At 35.3% G+C, this 20,000-nt stretch overlaps 1 protein-coding gene across 8 annotated transcripts in view; it reads left to right on the plus strand.

Moving 5' to 3' along the window:
- The window catches only part of LOC135203197 (unconventional myosin-Va-like), a 354,286-nt gene that overhangs the window by 114,628 nt on the left and 219,658 nt on the right, over positions 1 to 20,000 (plus strand). For 5 of the 8 annotated variants that reach the window (XM_064232942.1, XM_064232938.1, XM_064232940.1 and 2 more), the window contains exons 2-8: positions 2,190 to 2,294; positions 7,390 to 7,401; positions 8,988 to 9,156; positions 10,249 to 10,393; positions 10,708 to 10,867; positions 12,820 to 12,963; positions 13,329 to 13,410. In XM_064232942.1, coding sequence (XP_064089012.1) covers positions 2,190 to 2,294; positions 7,390 to 7,401; positions 8,988 to 9,156; positions 10,249 to 10,393; positions 10,708 to 10,867; positions 12,820 to 12,963; positions 13,329 to 13,410 — 817 coding nt within the window. The remainder of the gene's footprint in view (positions 1 to 2,189; positions 2,295 to 7,389; positions 7,402 to 8,987; positions 9,157 to 10,248; positions 10,394 to 10,707; positions 10,868 to 12,819; positions 12,964 to 13,328; positions 13,411 to 20,000) is intronic. The other 3 variants (XM_064232943.1, XM_064232939.1, XM_064232946.1) reach the window with 1 other exon arrangement.

A 20,000-nucleotide genomic window follows, 5' to 3' on the forward strand; every position in this document is an offset into this window, starting at 1 on the left:
TACATATGTGTGTATAAATACACACACACAGGCGCACATAATATAATATATATATATTTTATTATATATTATATATATATTATATATATTATATATAATATAATATATATATATTAATATTATATAATATATATATGATGTGTATTTATACACATCATCTATGGTAATGCCATTTAGTTAATATATATGTATATACAGTGGTCCCCCCGTATTCGCGGGGGATGCGTACCAGACCCCCCCGTGAATAGTTAGAATCCGCGAATGTTTGGAACCCTATAAAAATGCTAAAAACAGCCTATTTTATTAGATAAAACTCAAGAAAAACCCACTAAATAAAAATGTTCCTACATGGGTTTTTAATAGTTTTATCACGAAAAGTGCATTTTATGATGAAATTCATCAAAAAAACCAGGAATTTGTGGATATTTATCATAGAAAAATACCGCGAATGAGCGAATTTTCCGCGAATAATGCAGGGGAACGTTCCCGAGAGAAATCCGCGAATGTGTGAGTCCGCGAATCTGGAGAACGCGAATAGGGGGGTCCACTATATATATATATATATATATATATATATATATATATATATATATATATATATATATATTGTGTGTGTGTGTGTATGTATGCAAATTGTTACAGATTTTCAGAGGGCTGCTGAAATTTACCCTAATTTAATCAATAGGTCCTTGCAATAAAACCCTTGTAAGACCATAAACAGGAAAAGAAAAGAGCAAATAATAAGTGGTAGGTTGCCACTTGAGAATTATGCTTCTTACTGCCACTTTATAGGTCAAATGTATAATTTAACGTTAACCTTAACCTTTACTTCTGAGTTTTATGAAATAGGCTTTCTGATAGGCGAACACATTTCATTGATAAAACCTATGTACAAAGGAGTCAAGGTTGTATTTTGAGGTCAAAGGTCGCATTCAAATTTAACGTTGGCCATAACTTGTGAAGAGTAATAAGTTAGACTTCATGTTTGGCAGTCATACATCAGTTGATGTTCAGAGTGATGTCAAGATCATGGTCATACTTCAGGGTTGAAGGTCATGTTTGAATCAAGCCTAGCCAATAATACACGGTGCAGAATGAGGTCAGGATCAAGTCGGTGCTCAGTTGTCAGTTTTAATAGGGATTTAACTTTGGCCATGCCACAATTTTTAGACTGTAATTCACCTCTGATGATGTCCAGAGTGAAGTCACGGACAAGGTGATCCTTTGAGGCCAGAGGGGAAGAGCTCAGCCTTGGAGTAGTTTTGCTGTGTCCAAATTACTATTTTTATATTATGTCTAGTCATTAGTAGGTTTTAGATTTTTCTATATGTATGCTGTTCTGTTTAAATGTGAACTTATTTTCATTTTATTCTTGAAACTTTTTCATCTGATTTGTAGGATTCTTTTCTGCAAATTACTTTAATCTTATTATAATTCACTGACATTAGCATTTTAAAAATTATTGGCTATTGAAAATATATTCACATTACATATTTTTTATAGCATAAAAGGATATTTCTTATAAAACCACAGTTAGTCCATCAGATTCACTGGTCATGTTCCTATAAATTATGGGATGTTTTCTTACACTACATAGGATTTATAATTTTCGAAATCTCAGTGCATTCTGTTTGATTATATTAGAATACTAAACTTTGTGGGGTTACAGCTCTTCTCAAGTACATAATTCATAAGGTTTTTTTTTTGAAATACTGTAACAGGACTTCATACTGAACTGCTTTTGAATTTATGTTCTTTGTTTAATATGGGGATTTTTCTTTAAACACACCAAGAGTTTCCTTCAAATAGCATAATTTAAAAAAAATATATTTTTTATGTTCTTTGTGTGATATGGGAATTTTTTAAACACCTAAAATTTCCTGGAAACAGCATGGTTAAAAAGAATATTTGAAATAATTTGTCTGGATTTCATGTGTGACTTAAAAAAGGATTTTGATGAAGGAAAAATCTATTTCTGGGGAGAGACCTGTGTCGCCCGGTGAAAAGGATCCTGCTATCCGCTTTTCTAGTATAAAACATGATTTTTATTTTCTAGTAAATTAAAAGGATATTGTCAGTCATCTTTAAAGTTCAGATGTCTTTCCCAGTGAATTCACAAAGTTCATCCAAAAATTCAGGGATTTTTTTTCCCCAGAAATTCACGATTTTATTTTTCTGCAAATTGACAGGGTGCCCGTGTTTGGATCCCCGACCCTGAGCAGGTGTGGCGATTCGCCGAGCTCACAAAGGACTACAAGGACAATGTTGTTGCTGTCATCTATGAGGACGCACAGGTAATTAATTAATCTATTTGGATATCTTTTCAGGTTTTTGCTATTTCTTCTAGAATAATGCTAGTTTTCATAGAAAAATTAGTTGTCCTCTAGCTCACAAAGTTTCTTGCTTGGCTTGCAATGGTGTTTTTAGCCACAAGTCTTTGATGTTAGTAGTTTATGGTGAAAACTTTAAGATAGAGAATGTTAGGGACTTATACAGGCAGTGCCCAGTTTACGACGGGGATTCCGTTCTTGAGACGTGTCGTAAGCCGGAACAGGGTCATAAATCGTCAAACATCCTAAGAAAACCATACTTTTGGCTGTATTACAAACTATGTATACTGCATTTTTATTGCATATTTCATAAAAAAAAACTTCAAATATTGATTATTTTCCCTTTTGGAGTCTTATTTCTTCCCTCAGATTGGCGTCGTAAGTGTCACAACCCTAGACCATGCGTTGTAAATCTGGAAATAATTTCTGATGAATATACAATTGGAAAGCGTTGTAACCTCGGAACGTCGTAAACCAAAACTGCTGTAAGCCAGGAATGCCTGTATTTGTAGTGTTGTGAAGAATACGTATTTAAAGTTAGCATTTGTATATAATGTTAAAGATTTTCAGTGTATGCATTACATATACAGGCAGTCCCCGGCTTATGATGGGTTCGGCTTATGATGATCTGAGTTTACGCTGCTTTTCAGTGATACTCACCACAAATTATTTCCAGGTTTACGACACATATTCTAGGGTTACGGTGGCACTCTGGTGGAAGAAATGACTCCAAAAATCCCAAATAACCAATATTTGAAGGTTTTTTGATGAAAAATGCAATAAAAATGCAGTTTACATAGTTTCTAATGTAGCCAAAAGCATTAAAAGTAAGGTGTTCTTAAGATTTTTAATGATTTTCCGGCTTACGGCGATTTTCAACTTACGCGTCCCCAGAATGGAACCCCTGTCGTAAGCTGGGGACTGCCTTCATTTATCATATTACAAAGAATTATTAAAGTTAGTCTTCAGTATTAACAATGAAATTCATAGGTTTGAGAGATTGAAGTTCATCTTTTGCTCTTCAGTGTGTAGGTGAAAAGTTAAAGAAAAGATTTTTATTTTTCTTCTAAGGTATTCTTGGAGCTTGAGATATACTCTGTGCTTGTCATGAAGTTGAATTTATATTTTCAGTTTTGAGACTAGAATGTAGTAATGAGAAGTCCAAGACCTTCATCTTCAGGGATGAATTGTGTTTAATGTTTTTACCAACAGGGAAAATTTTCAAGCTAAGTCTACAGTTTCTTAGTTACGCATGAAAGTTATTCATATTCAGTTTTTGAACATTCATTTTGGGATCTGTTGAATCCAGCCATGGGTTTTGAGGCAAAATCTTATTTTTTAATGAAAGCTATATATTTGAATTACTTTTATCAATTGGAAACTCTTAAGTTATGAGAAATTTACCCTCATTACAGATATAAACTTTTCTCTATTACAATAAAACTTGTAGGTTTGGAGACTTGTGTTTATTTGTAAATAAATGTACTGTTTGAAAAGTTTAGGCTTACTCTGTCTGATATCTATAGGTCTAAGTAGTTGAAGTTCCTTAATGAGAGTGCATTTGAAGGGCCAAAGGAACCTGGAACCTAATTGTGGTTTCATGAAAATGAATATGTGTTGTTTCATGAGTATTAAATAACTCTATCTCTCTCTCATCTGACCTTTCAGTAGGTTTTAAATCTAGGCAAAAGTGACCATAAAATTATTACATTTCTTATCAGTATTCAACATAAAGAGAGAAGAGAGAAGATACTAAAGAGATTAAGCTACTGTAGAGAAGACCTAAAAAAAAAAACTAAAGGAGTATGTTAAAAATCTAGAGTACAACAAGAACACAGACATAGATAAGTACTGGGAAGCTTTTCTAGAAGAATACACAGAAAACACTCTAGGTGTACTGTACCATTAAAGCAAACACTAGCAAATGGCAACCCTCAGCCTAAGTGGTTCAACAGAGAAATTAGAAATAAAATAAGAGAAAGAGACAGTTTTCACAAATCAGTGAACCCACTCCCAACACCAGAAGAAACAAGCAGGCATATAGAACTCTAGAATGGTGGACAAATTAGTACGAAATGCAAAGATAAATGAGTACTATACGTATAAGAGAGTTGCATCAGTTTGTAAAGAAAGCCCAAAAGAATTCTTTGCACATATTAATAGTAGGAAACTAATAAAAATTAACATAGGTCCCTGAAGAGACAGTAGAGGAAACCTGGTGAACTCTCTTGAAAAACAGGGGTACTGAATAAAAAACTGAATAAATACGTACTGTTTTCACAATTGAAGATGCTAACTCAATACCTGAACCAGCTATTGAATATGAAGGGGCAGAACCACTGGGCAAAATAATATTTACAAAAGAGGATATTAAAAAAAATAGGAAAACTAAAAAAGTTCAAATCTCCTGGCCTGGCTGCAATTCATCCAAGAATAATTAAAGAGCTCAAAAAGGAAATAGTTCCTCAATTATATAAACTCTATAGGAAAACTGCAAGACAACGAAAGGCACAAAAAGGATGGAAACTAGGTAATGTGCCCCCAGTTTACAAAAAAGGTCCAACAGAAGAGGCAGAAAATTACCAACCAATCTGACTAACATCAGTTCCTTGCAAGATTTTTTAGTCCATAATTGCAGATCAAATTGTGGATCACATTGATAGAAACCTAATGGAGTTTTTTCATAAAATGCTTAGTATTTACAACAGTATTAGAACAATAGATATACAGCGGTCCCCCCATATTTGCGGGGGATGCGTACCAGACACTCTTGTGAATAGCTAGAACTCGCGAATAGTTGGAACCTTGTAAAAACTATTAAAAGGACCAATTTTATTAGTTAAAACTCAAGAAAAAACCAATAAAAATGTTTATACTTGGTTTTTTTTAATAGTTTTATCACAAAAAGTGCATTTAATGATGAAAATTATAAAAGAAACCCAAGAATTTGTGGCTATTTCTCAGAAAAATACTGCGAATCTGTGAATTTCCCACGAATAATGGGTAGATATGATCCATAGAGAAATCTACGAATGTGAAAGTCTGCGAATCTGGAGAACACAAATAAGGGGGCCCCACTGTAGTACTCTTAGATTTCCAAAAGGCCTTTGACAAAGTTCCACACAAGAAACTAATGACAAAAGGAGAAATAGCAGACTGGATCAAAGACTGGCTAATAACTAATAGGAAACAGAGTCGTAATAAATGGTGAAGAATCAGACTGGGCAGAAGTGACAAGTGTAGTTTCTCAGGGTTCTGTCCTTGGCCTGCTCTTGTTTTTGATTTACATTAGTGACATTGACGTAGGCTTAACTAACAGGATAGCCGAATTTGCAGATGACACCAGACTAGGTATAAATGCAGCAGGCCCAGATACAGTGGAAATTTTAAGAAACGATCTAAAGGAAATAGGAGACTGGTAAAAAATATGGCAAATGCCTTTTAACCTGGATAAATGTAAAGTTTTACAAATAGTAACAAACAACCTTCATGCAAACTATATGCTGCTTGGGAATGACATAAATAGTGCTGAACAAGAAGAGGACCTTAGAGTCATTATTACCAAGGACTTGAAATCCACGAAACAATTTATCAAAGCTTAGAAGAAGGCATAGAAACTAGTGGGATACATAAAGAGGCAGTTCAAATACAGAAAAAAGGAAACGGTGCTGCAGCTCTACACATCAATAGTTAGACCACTTCATGAATATGCAGTGCAGTTTTGGTCACCAACTCTTAAGAATGACTTGAATACACTAGAAGTGATACAAGCAAGAGCCACAAAGTTAATTTCATCCATCAGGCGAATAGGTTACCAGAGATGACTAGAGAGTCTGAACATGTATAACTTAGGAACACAACGATTGCGAGGACAAATAATAGAGACATTCAAAATACCGAAAAGCATAACAAAAGTAGACAGTAACCTTTTCACATTAAACAAAAATTAGATAAGATGTAATGGATGGAAACTAGAACTGAAGAGATACAACACATCCCATTGTGGGAACATGGAATACTGCCACCAGAGTTCAAAAGAAAGCTAGACAAGATCATTAGAACACTGTAAATGAATTGTAAACCCTGTTCCTAGAGATAAGTGAGAACATGATGTCTCCCTGGATGGACCAATAATTCTTTGAGACATCCTAATTCTTGTAACTCCTTGCAACACCTCTCTCTCTCTCTCTCTCTCTCTCTCTCTCTCCTCATCTCTCTCCTCTCATCTCTCTTCTCTCTCTCTCTCTCTCTCTCTCTCTCTCTCTCTCTCTCTCAGATATGAGAATGGAGTTTGTCTTTTATACAGTAGTTTTTTTTTTTAGGTTTCTCTATCAATTAATGCCTTTGTGTCAGAGTATATTTGGTAAACATAACAGTAGGGAAACATAGATTATCTTATGGCGAATTGTTGGGTTTTAAATTAGTATTTTGTGAAAATACTATACCTGATCTTTTGGTAGTTACTGGATGCAAAATTGATAATCATATAGGTTGAGTGTAAGTTGTGAGTTATGACTTAGTGAAATAATAGATGATAGAATTTTATTCTGATTATGTATAGGCATGTCATTATAAAGTGTTCTAGTTAATTTGAAAGTGTAAGATTAATTTTATTTTATTCAGTGAGGAAAAAGATTTTTCTTAAGTGTAAATAGCTTGCAACAATATTGTTGTCCTTCAGCTCTTCTCCTGTTGCTGTGTTAGTAAGTGCTAGTTTTATAATTGATGCTTATGAATTTAACAAAGCTCTATTTCTCAGTAAAGCACCTGACATTTTCTAAAGGTTAATCCAAATATACTGAATTTATTTTGCATTTTATAAATGCGTACATGGCTAAATTTCTAATGCTTTCTTCCCTAACCTTTATTGAAAGCTAATTTTAGGTGTTTATATTAGTACTTTCTCTCATTTGAAATAACCAAGATACTTCATACCTTTTCTGGCCTGGTTTATTATTCCACCCTGTAATGGCTCCTTCTTATTTTCCATCATCCTTTGAAAATAATGTGTTTGTGTGAACACTCGTCATCTGCCACTCTGTCCACTTGGCTCAACTAGGGGATCCAACGTGTAAGTATCAGCAACTCTTGTAAGTGAAGAAGGTGGAACATCTTCATTGCCAACACTCAGTACCATAACAAATGGGAATAATCCTAAATTGCTTTGCAACTCATTCATGGCTTCAAAATTTCAAATCCGTGTCCAGTGCTCAAGTAAAAATGTGATTAATATCCAACCTGGCTCTTGCTCTAGAAGGATAGGGTTTAATGATGCTAGTCAGTTGCAGAACATCTTAGCAGGTAACTAATTTGTCTTGTAAGTAAATAAGTAAGTAAAATTAGGGAAGTTATTAATAATTTGTCAGTCTTTCACTTGACACTGTTATGTTTATTTTGAGACAAAAATTCTAGAAACTTCTTAAAGTCTTGCAAATGAATCCATACCTACTTGCTATTTTGATGCTTACTAATGTGCCAATGTTGGGTTATTGTTGACCCCCAAGAAGCATATGGAAAGGGTTATATTATCATTGCTACTTAGTCAGTAAGAGGAAACCATTATTGAGGTAATGATTCTTTGATATCAAGAGGTTCAGAATCATAATACATACGTTAAAGTTTTGTATTTCTCATTGTTTCTTAGAAATTTTGTTAGGTTACATGTTGGGGGTATGCTATAGTTTTGTGTGACTTGATTTTTGTGCAGTTTTTCTGACTGCACATAAATTTTCATTAATGTAGTATATTACTAGTTGATATTTCATGTGTGCATTTTTATTAGGTATGATGACTTACCAGTATGCATGTGATATTCTGGCGTTCCTTAATTGTACAGTATAGGCAGGGCAGGTGGTTACCTATTAATAAGGGTCTGGAAATAAGAAGCTCCCTCACGCTTACTTCAGACAAGTCTGTCATTCATTTAACATTATTTCCAAGTTACCATTTTACAAGCTTTGAAAAAAGAGTTATGCACCCTTCATGTAGTAATCAGGGGCTTGCCAACACCAAGTGGTTTGGAATTGCACATTTGTCATATTATTTTAAATTGTATTTATGTCTTCCTTAGGCTTCTCATGCTTGGATAAACTTCCTCTTATTAACATTGAATGAGTTGCTTTCCAATGGTTTTTTTTTTTGTAAGAGATGGTTAATGAAGTTGTTTTGCCTTCCAGTGATGTGTATGGGTTGGAAATTACTTTAGCATATTTTATTTTTTTAAAGATTAGTATTAAACTGGTATTTTGGTGGTGATGTAAGTAAGATTTATTATGACCTTATTGTACTTTGAATTTATAATGTATAATCTACTGTTTCAAGTTGAATTAGTATTGTACTCCTGTTTAAATGGTTAATATCTGCCTTTCCTTAGAAATTAAAAAATATTCTATGGAATTTTCAAACTTGTATTTTTTACATAAAAATTCAGGCTTGAATGTAATCATCTGGACAAAGTATTTTGTAGATAAGGTGCTTAAATATATCTCAAATATTTTTTATTTGTTAGTAATTAATATTTCTTAGTTTTTGTGCTTATCAAGAAATAAAGTGATAGGATTACCACTTAATATCAGTGATTTAGTTTGAAATTGGTCAAGAGTGTAAGCTTTCAAATTTCTTATCGAGAGACTTAAAATGTTTGATGAATATTCACAGACTGAAGAGTTTAAGGTCAAAAGTGATGAAGATTTACCTCCATTGAGAAATCCTGACATCTTACTTGGAGAGAATGATCTAACGTCGCTCTCATACCTTCATGAGCCAGCTGTCCTTTACAATCTTCAAGTACGATTCTGCAATCACAATGCCATCTACACGTATTGTGGTATGTATCTTATTTCTTGCTTATAGCAAGATTACAGAGTTTTTAGTTTTGGAATATCATGTAATAAGTCAATAAAAGGTTCATGGTTCCTATATTTAAGTCATTTGAAATTAGTGATTAAGTTTTGAAAAAGAGGTGGAAATAAGAGATGATAGGAACCTTATATTGATAGTTTTGTCCAAAAATTAGTATTAGCTTGATCATCAGTACTTATCCAAAATACCTATGTGCCGTACAATTTTCCTGTTTGCTTCAACAAAAACAAATTTATCATAAATTTTTTTATAAAATTGGTGTGACTAACCTCAGTTTTGATATTTTAAGAATAACATTGAAAAGATGCTTTGAATATGTATTATATTAAAATTTATATTCTAAGTAGTATACATTATAAGTATTTGCTGACAGTCACAAAGTTTGCCTTGGGGGTATCTCCATTTCCTCTTACAAGTATGGTCCGTTATAGCGAACCCCATATTTTGAAACACAGAATAAATGGAAGCAAGAATTCTGAAAAAAATGTGTATCACCATTATATAATTGATTATTACTAGGGACCCATACCAACTTGGTCAACAGTGCAAAATTTCATGGAGTAGACTGATGTAGGTAGAATTTTGAAACTGTAATCAGTCAATGCTTAGACAAGACAAACCAGTTTCTTCTAGTTTGCAATATAGGGAGCTAGGATTTTGTATGCTTAGTTCATTGAAGTCAAGAGAGAAGCCCCAGTATCCTTAATTTTATCAATCATTTGTACACTATGCTTTTTCTTATAGCTGTGGCTTTTAGAAGAATTAAATACATATTCAGGAACTATGGTACAGTAATACTGTGCAGATTTAAAATGAGACTTCTTGGATATTGATTTGACATGACGTAGTATACTGCTTGGAGACTGTACCAGCAGAAGGAAATATTTCATATTTATGCTAAAATAATTTTGAGGTCCTCAGGGTGTGAATTGCTATTTTTGAAAATGCCCTTTATAGAAATAAATCCTTTTAGCTTGTTGCAGAGCAAGTTCTTTCAAAATGCCCTGTATTTCTATTGTGTATCCAAGCAATTCTTACTTTGGCTTTGTTTAATAAGGAATTGTGCTTGTGGCCATCAACCCCTATGATGAACTTCCCATCTATGGTCCGGATACAATATCTGCTTATAGGGGTCACAACATGGGTGATCTTGACCCACACATCTTTGCAGTGGCTGAGGAAGCATTTACCCAGATGGAAAGGTAGGTACCTTTACATACAATTTTGTTTTGTTAAAGTCGGCAAACAGTCCACAGAAGTTCAAGCAAACTGTGCCTGAATTTTTTTGCTTACATTCTAATGACTGTGCTGAATGTCATAGTGTTACAGAAATACTAAAATGTTGCTATTAATTATAAGCAATCTATGGTAGTATAAGCATGTATAGAGCATTATATATAAAAATAACAATGCTTTGCTGTATTTAGGTATGTGTACTGTGAAATTTGGCCACTAAATAATTAGCTTAAATGTCATGAAACTTAGAAAACTTAATTACTGCACTGTATCTTTACAGGGAGAACAAGGACCAAAGCATTATTGTCTCAGGAGAATCAGGTGCTGGAAAAACAGTCTCGGCAAAATATGCCATGAGATATTTTGCTAGTGTTGGGGGGGCAGCAGATTCAGAAACTCATGTAGAGAAGAAAATCTTAGCATCTAATCCTATCATGGAAGTGAGTTTTAAAACTGATTTACTTGTGGGTATTTAGCTCATTCATATTTTTGGTCAATGAATAACTATTTACCTTCCTTCAGAGTATAACATGCGCTATTGAAATTTAACTGTCAGCGTGATTATTTTGATTGAATAAAAGTGACCAAATAAAATCTCATATGTAATAGCTGGTTGCTTATATTTAATGTCTTTTTGTATGTCTAAATAGGTTAATGGCTTTTATTACTTCACAAAAAAGATATTGATTTATACTGCTTAATTTTGGTGTCTTACTGTGATTTGAATAAGAAAGGCAATACTACTATTTCTTAAGGACAGCTTTAGTTTTGGCATTCAAAACTAGCCACCAACCAGAGAGAGATTAGATAAGTTCAAATTCTTATTTTAGAAGACTTAATTTCTTTGTAGTACTACGTATAGGTAAAACCATAAATCTTATATGCTGGTATAAGCTGTTAGCCTGAGGCTTTACCCATTGTGGGTGTAGCCAGACAATCTATAAAGGGGTGAATGGATGCCCTAAAAGCCTTTGTAACTTTTGGGTAAAAGGCTTAATTTCTATTCAACAAATTACATGAAGCTGAAGTAAATGATGAAACATGTTGAATCCATGTATACATAGACATTTAGGGAATTGAAGCTTCTAATACAGTAGGCAGTCCCTGGTTGATGATAAGCAAAAATTGCGGATAATCAAAAATTGGCAATTTATGGTGCCAATAACCAGTTATTGGCATCTCTGTTAGGTAAGTATCGGTGCCATAACTCTACTATTGGTACCAATAACTGGAAATCAGCACGTTAAGGCTTCAAAAATCAGCAATTTTCAGTGCTAGACAAGCCCCATAAAACTGGGTCGCCAATAAACGAGTTTGCTGATAACTGGGGACTGCCGTGCTAACCTAACCTGTAACTACTGTAAGCAGGCAGAATATCGCTACTCCTGGCAGTATTTTGTTGTCATCTGTAAAATCCATATCACTAATAAATAGCCTGTTGTATGCAATAGTTATTACAAATTAAAACAGAATGATCTCATTGTTAGATTATAACTTTGTTTGCCCTTTGGTATTTGATGAGTAATTCATATAACCCACTTACAGAATGTAGATTAACATTGACATGCATGTTTATGAGAAGTCCAATTCCAGGCTTTAATATTTTCAGTTTAGCTAATAAGTACCCTGTTGGAGACACTGCTCAGCACACTGTGGAGAGTATTGTAGATTCTTCATGGGGACCATTAGGCCTTCAGTTGCATTTGTTTCTATTTATTATTTTTTTTATCATCCTTTCTATTTTTGTCTCTCCCCCTCGCTATTCAGTTTCTTAGACATTACTTAGCTATTCAGTTTCTTAGACATTTCTTGCTTGAATATTCAGTTTTTAGTAAAGAGTAAGTCCTTACAGCAAGCTTTCAGAGAATCTCACAGTATGATGTGGTGGTCTTGTTAAATTACTTTATAATAAATAAATAAATGAATTTCCAATATTCAAAATGGTTTGAGCTGCCATTTATTTTACTAAGAGCAAACTCTTTTGGCCACTCTAGAGAGTTTGGAGATTAGGCATGCTGACTCGCAGGTCTGTAAAACTATTTGATAGTGATGATAATCTTCATATAGTATTCATTACAGTTCATAGATGATAAAAGAAACCATGTGATCATAAGAAGTACTTGAGGCAGTAACATTCAAATGTTGGGTCTATATCTGATCTCTGTAGATTGTTGGTAGTTCTTGTGTAAAGGATTGTAAAGGATCTCAAGCTGCAAGTAACAGTATCATATTAAATCATTAGGTTTATCTGTAAAGGGATCAGCCTTGAAAGAGACTCGATTTGAATTATTTTCAGAGGTTGATTGACTTGTGTACCAATTATTATTTGCCAGGGGCTTTTTAAGATCCATTGTTAATTATGGTTTTTTCTCATTAAGATTTTGTTTTTCAGGCTATTGGCAATGCTAAAACAACAAGAAATGACAATAGTTCAAGATTTGGGAAATATATTGAATTAGACTTTACTCAAAATTATTCCATTTTGGGTGCAAACATGCGTACTTACCTTTTGGAGAAGTCAAGAGTGGTCTTCCAGGTACAGTATAAAACTTGTAATGTTGGGTAGAAAATTTTTCTCTTAAGTTGGTCTTTGCAAGTAATGCGAATAAGTAGTCAGAAGAAAATAGAGTAATCCATTGGCTTGAAAGATTTTACCATGCAAGTCATTTGAAGTTAGAAATACCCAATTGAGAATTTCTCTTATTATTGTTAATTCCCAATTTTATTATTATTATTATGGGAAGGAAAAGTTTGGTGATATTTGGTAGTACTGGCTTAAGTTGAGACATGTCATGGCTTTGTATTAGAGCTTTGAGATATTGTTATATGCTAGTATGTATTAATACACTAGTATAAATCTTAAAGTATTCATATTCATTCTTCATTTTCACTTTGTTACAGGCACCAGATGAGAGAAATTATCACATTTTTTATCAGCTGTGTGCTGTTGCTTCAGAGGAAAAATTAAAACACCTTAGATTAGGTAAGATTTACTCAGGCTGACAATTTATCTTTTGGCACATATTAATACTTGCCAAATTATGTTAACATTTAAATATTAATACCTTAAGCCTGTACTTTCGACTTCTAAGTATTTTTTAGCTCGATAACCTACACAACCCATTGTACTGTAATTAAAGTAATTGGATTTCCTTGTATTTCTTGTTTTCATTATTATTCAGTTACACAGCTTGTTGCAGCTCCTTCTATCATGGTGAACAGTTACATATTAGTGTTTTGATGATATGTGTAATGCGAATGATAATTGAATCATCAAAATCCTTTAAATTCACTGATAAAGTGAATTTACTTGGTAGATCTTAATAGTACATTTTGCATATTTATTTTGGTATTATCTCAAGTATTTGAAAAAAGTATCAAGTATGCATTGTAAAAGACGTTGATATGCTACAGTAATACCTACTATATTATTTACTGGAATTTTCAGTATTTCTGTGTACTATATATATATAAAAGTACTGCACTTTTATAAAGTTACATATACTACAGTATATGGTGGCTGAATTGAGCCGTTCAGAGATAAAGGGGTGACATCGCCAAAACCTGATTTTGAGTAAAATGTGTTCAAAGTTGAACTATTGATACCGGACATTTCTCTTGACTTACTACATCCGTGTTTATGTGTATTTTACTCCCCTTGCCTAGCCATATACAAAAAAGCAATGATGTTGTGTTGGAAAAAAACCATAACACATCAAATTTGCGTACCCCAGTATGCAAAACAGTTATGAAAATAGGAAAACCCATTTTTTTTTTTTTTACATTTTTATAAACTTCTTTGTTCACCATAAATACACTATGAGCCGTTTCATTGTAAACCCAAAAACAAAATTTTTAAGAGTTTATAGATTGGCAATTTTAACATACCACACATTTACATTATTTTCCCTCGGTTCCCAATGTGAATGGTTCATAGATTATTGTCAAATAATTACTACAAACACTTACATCCTTGTAATCTTAAGGACTTTGTACTCCACTTCACTATCACTAGATGTAAAACCACCAAAATAATAGCAAAAATAGAAGAGAAATCACTTTGTTCCTCCACGCGGGTGTCGGTCATTTAATACTACCATGCTGGTGCGCTACGCAGGCTGTGGTTGGTTGAGCACGAAACTATAAACATGGCTGGATGAAAAGGAGCTGTTCATTGGCTTGCGCACCATAACCTTGTTTGCCCTTTACTTCCCAGAGGGAGAACATGAAACCAAGAAATACATGTGAAAACCTGTGGACTGCCACCCTTCTGTTCAATGGTTTTAAGGGTCAATATTGCTTGGCCAGTATGTGGAAATCACAGAAAATGGATTTATCTGTAATTTTCTAGGACTAACTCAAAATCGCTGATTTGGCAATATCGCCTCTTTACCTCCGGATGCCTCAGTTGGTTATGTGAAGACCTTTTCTTGCCCTCTTTGGTCTTGACTGTCCTATGCTACTCAATTTTAAGCCACTTTTGCTGGAGGAACTGGAGAAGTTAATGAAACTCTTAGTGTATAAATTGTTGTAGTTGCCAATTCCGTTAATAGGATAGTCTGGAATATTAGCTGGAGGAGTTTGCTGCAGGCCATGATTGTCCAGATTAAGGAAGAGGGAAGACTTATTCTTGGCCAAGGGTTTGGTGCCTCTTGTATATAGGTAATCACTGAAAACACCATGAGAATGGTATATGACCTTGCAATAGTAGGACTTTCCATGACAGGATGCGTATAATGTACTGTAAACTTTTTTTGGTTGGATGGTCCTATTGTTTTTTATATATAATGCTAAGTTCCTCATTAGACGAGTGGGTTACGTGCTCTCCTACTGATTTGGTAGTCGTGAGTTCGATTCCCTGCTCTGCCAATGCAGAATCAGAGGAATTTATTTCTAGTGATTAGAAATTCATTTCTCGATATAATGTGATTCAGATCCAACAATAAGCTGTAGGTCCTGTTGCTTGGTAACCAATTGGTTCCTATCCATGGAAATCATATCCATCCTTTGGGCCAGCCCTAGGAGAGCTGTTAATCAGCTCAGTGGTCAGGTAAAACAAAGATAAACTTATGTATAATGCTATCTGTCATGATACGTAATCAGTCTTGATATTGTGACTAATATGCATTTCAAATATCTTGCAAACTCATTATTTGATTGAAATGGTACTTTGACACAGTGTACAGGACACCACCCGCTAGTTTTTGGTAATATATAGTGCATTGTCAAATGGTGTTAGTGGAGGCGTTTACTCTTCACTTTTAAAGGCAAGGTCGTATGAATCGGCAGGAGTCATTTACAGATTAGAACATCTGCTCTCCCCCCATCCCTTCCCTATCCCTCCCTCCCCCCTCCCTCCCCTCCCTCCCTCCCACCCTCCCTTTCTCACTGTCTGTATTGCTGTGTTTCTCATTCCTTCCCAAATAATACTGTTTTCTATGATATTTTTCAATACCAGCAGATAATTGGAGAGTTCATAATGAAAAGGATAGCGAGGTTTGAAATAATGACCATAATAATGGTTAATTTTTCCCAATGTATTTGTTTATAGTATCCTTGGTGTGTCAGGTCATACCATAATGATAAAAGGTTGTCTGTTGGCTGCAGCACTCGCACTATAAGTATTCACTGCGTAATTGATGGAGACTGATTTTTCATTGCTGTCATGGCTGCCATGTTGCTTTGTCTGCGTCGGTGCAGAAATGCATTTGCAGTACAACTACTTAAAAATGGAGAAAGCTGAAAATAGAATAAGGATAAATCTCAATAGGTAAGTGAATCTTCATAAGACTCGTGTAAAAAGCACATGCATATTGGTTACTCTATATATAATATATATATATATATATATATATATATATATATATATATATATATATATATATATATATATATATATATATATATATATATATATATATATATATATATATATATATATATATATATATATATATATATAATATATATTATATATATATATATATATATATATATATATATATATATATATATATATATATATATATATATATATATATATACAGTAGTACCTCGAGATACGAAAGGCTCAACTTACGAAAAATCCAAGTTACGAAAGCCAATGCGAAAAATTTTACTGCTCTACATACGAAAAGTTTTCAAGATACGAAAGGTTTCTGAAAGTCCGAGATTTACCCCATAACAATTTTGAAACTCGTGCCGCACGCTGCCATCTTAGTTATAGTAGACTCGCCACCATCCTCCTGCTCTCCCATTGGTTCCTGATGCTAGCCAAGCCATGAGATCCTTCTCTCTGATTGGACAGCATCCCTCCCATCATGCATCTTCTATACGTACGTGTTGGCGTCCCTTAGCTCGGCCACTCCGCACCCGAAACTTTACCGTACGCAATCGGCATTCGTTCGCTCCAACCATTTCGTTTAGTAACGTAAATTCGTTAGTGATTTCGTTGCAGTACATATTATCGTGTTGTGCGAAGACTGTATATTGTGTAACTTTACATAAATTAACGTAGTCATGGGTCCCAAGAAAGTTGAAATTCACGGAAAGAAGCGCATGCTCTCTTTGGAGACAAAGATGGAGATCATAAAGAAGTACGAAGCTGGTATGCGATTGAGTGTGATGGCAAAGGAATACGGCCGTAATCTGTCGACAATAGGCACCATCCTTAAACAGAAGGATGCCATCAAAGCAACTACTCAGTCGAAGGGCATCACTATTTTGTCCAGCAAGAGGAGCCATGTGCACGACGAGATGGAATGGCTGCTCTTCATCTGGATAAAAGACAAAGAAATCGCTGGTGATACAGTAACGGAGATGGCAATTGCTCACAAGGCCAGTGCTATTTTCGGCGATTTGATTGCTCAGGCAGAAGACGAGGGAGGGGAAGGGACTTCAACGCCAACCCCAGAGTTCAAGGCTTCGCATGGCTGGTTCGAGAAATTTCGTAAATGGACTGGCATCCATTCGGTGGTGCGTCATGGGGAGGCTGCCAGCTCGGACGAAAGCGGCCGAAGCCTTTAAAAAAACGTTCGACGAGATGATGACCAAGGAAGGCTACAGTTCTCAGCAAGTCTTCAACTGTGATGAGCCTGGCCTTTTTTGGAAAAAAATGCCTCATCGGACATACATCACGGAGGAAGAGAAGAAGCTACCCGGGCATAACCCTATGAAAGACAGGCTTACGCTCGCACTTTGTTCGAACGGCAGTGGGGATTGCAAGGTGAAGCCCCTACTGGTTTATCACTCCGAGACTCCTCGAGCCTTCAAGGCCCACAAAGTGTAGAAGGAGAAGCTTCCAGTGATGTGGAGGGCTAATGCAAAAGCCTGGGTAACGAGGCTTTTGTTCACCCAGTGGGTAAATCTGTGTTTCGGCCCGACTGTGAAGAGTTTTTTTGCAAGAGAAGCGCCTCCCCTGAAATGTCTGCTGGTGTTGGACAATGCCCCTCCCCACCCTCCTGGCCTCGAGGAAGATATCCTAGCGGAGTATTCCTTCGTTAAGATTCTTTTTCTTCCGCCCAACACCACCCCTCTCCTCCAGCCCATGGACCAGCAAGTGATAGCGAACTTTAAGAAGCTGTACACGAAACATCTTTTCAAGAGATGTTTCGACATCACCGATACCACAAACCTCACCTTGCGTCAATTTTGGAAGGAGCATTTTGACATCGTCATTTGCATCTGACTCATTGACCTAGCTTGGCAGGAGGTTTCGAGGCGAACCTTGAATTCCTAGTGGAGGAAACTCTGGCCTGATGCCGTATCCGCCAGATACTTCGAGGGATTCGACGTGGGCGAAGCTGGTGCTGCAGAGTCAGAAACAGTTGACGATCCCAAAACTGTTTTGGAACCAGATCTTGACGAGATCGTTGCACTCGGCAAGTCCATGGGGCTGGTCGTCGACGAGGACGACATCAACGACCTTCTCGAGGAGCACCAAGAGGAGCTTACGACGGATGACCTGCAGGAGTTGGAGGCCATGCAACTTAACGTCGTTCAAGAGGAGTTCTCTAGCAGCGGCGAGGAAGAGGAGGAGGAGCCTATGACAACGGCAGAAATTAAGGATATTCTAGGCGCTTTTCATAAAGTGCAATCGTTTATCGAAAAAAGACGGCCCGAAAAGGCTCACACAGGTCGTATGCTTGTGCAGTTCGATGACATTTGCCTGAGTCGTTTCAGGAACATTGTGAAAAGTAGGCAGAAGCAATCTTCCTTGGATCGTTATTTTTTAAAGAGGCCTTCAGCATTAGCAGGAGTAAGCAAAAAGGAAGAACCAAGTGATAAAAAACAGAAAGTTGAAAGCAAAAAGGAAGAACCAAGTGATAAAAAACAGAAAGTTGAAAGCAAAAAGGAAGAACCAAGTGATGAAAAAACAGAACGTTGAAAGCGGTGATGAAGTTGAAATTCTGTAAAAAAAAAAAAAAAAAAAAAAAAAAAAAAGTACGTAAAAGTAAAAAAAAAAAATTAAAAATAAAAAAAAAGATTAAATTTTTTTTACGTAATTTCTAGATTTTTGTAAGTTAAGTGTTACAGTTTTGTTAAGGTGTTTCGTAAATTTTAGTTTTATAGTTTTCCTTAAATTTTTTATGTGTTTTCGTAAAGTTTAGTGTATGTACGTACGTACGTTATCTGCCGTTTGTCCTCCTCCTCCTCTGCCGCCACTATCGGAGATAGCCTCACTCAAAAGGTAAGCTTCCACATTTTACGTTACAGTAATAATATTTCTTGTACACTAATATACACTTTATTTACAGGTTTTGGATTTTTATTCTTAATTTAGGTATTGAATGGTCCAAATTGTTGTAGTATTTCATTGTTTATAGTTCAATTTCGCTTTATTATGAAATTTAATGGGGTGTTTTTGGAGGGCTTGGAACGGATTAGCCATTTTACATGTAAAATGTGTTCCAAGATACGAAAAACTCATTATACGAAGGCCGCCTCGGAACGGATAAATTTCGTATCTCGAGGTACCACTGTATATATATACAGTAGACCCTTGACTCACGAACACAATCCGTTCCTAGACCTTGGTCGTGTTCGAAATTGTTCGTGACTCGGAGCTAATTTCCCCATAAGGTTTAATGGGAATAATATTAATTGGTTCTCGACCCCTACGAACCAATATATATTATGTATATTTTGCCTTATTTTACACAGATAATGTAAAAGTCAGTGTAAAAAACCTTAATATATCTAATAATATAATTTAAAATGGTAAACTAACACTATAAAAACGTTTGTAAAGTGAACACTTACTATGACTGGCGAGACTTCTGGCTTGACGGACAAGAGAAGAGGAGGGTGGTGGGTGGGGAGGAGGTTATTGTGCGGAAGGAGACCCTCCCCCATCCAGGTCGGGGAGATCTCGTTCCGGAGATTCAACTCTTCTAGGTTTTTTTGGTGAACGTTTAATCACAAACTTATCCAATGACTGTTGCCTTTTCCTTCCTTGCATAACTTTTCTGAAATGGCTCATTACAGAGTGAATTCCAGTTCTCTTCTTGAAGTTATCAAACCACCCTTTACTAGCCTTAAAATCATCTGGCGTGGCACTAGTAGAAGGAGTTT

Source organism: Macrobrachium nipponense, chromosome 33, assembly GCF_015104395.2.
Source record: "Macrobrachium nipponense isolate FS-2020 chromosome 33, ASM1510439v2, whole genome shotgun sequence".
In the NCBI taxonomy this organism is placed as follows: domain Eukaryota; kingdom Metazoa; phylum Arthropoda; class Malacostraca; order Decapoda; family Palaemonidae; genus Macrobrachium; species Macrobrachium nipponense.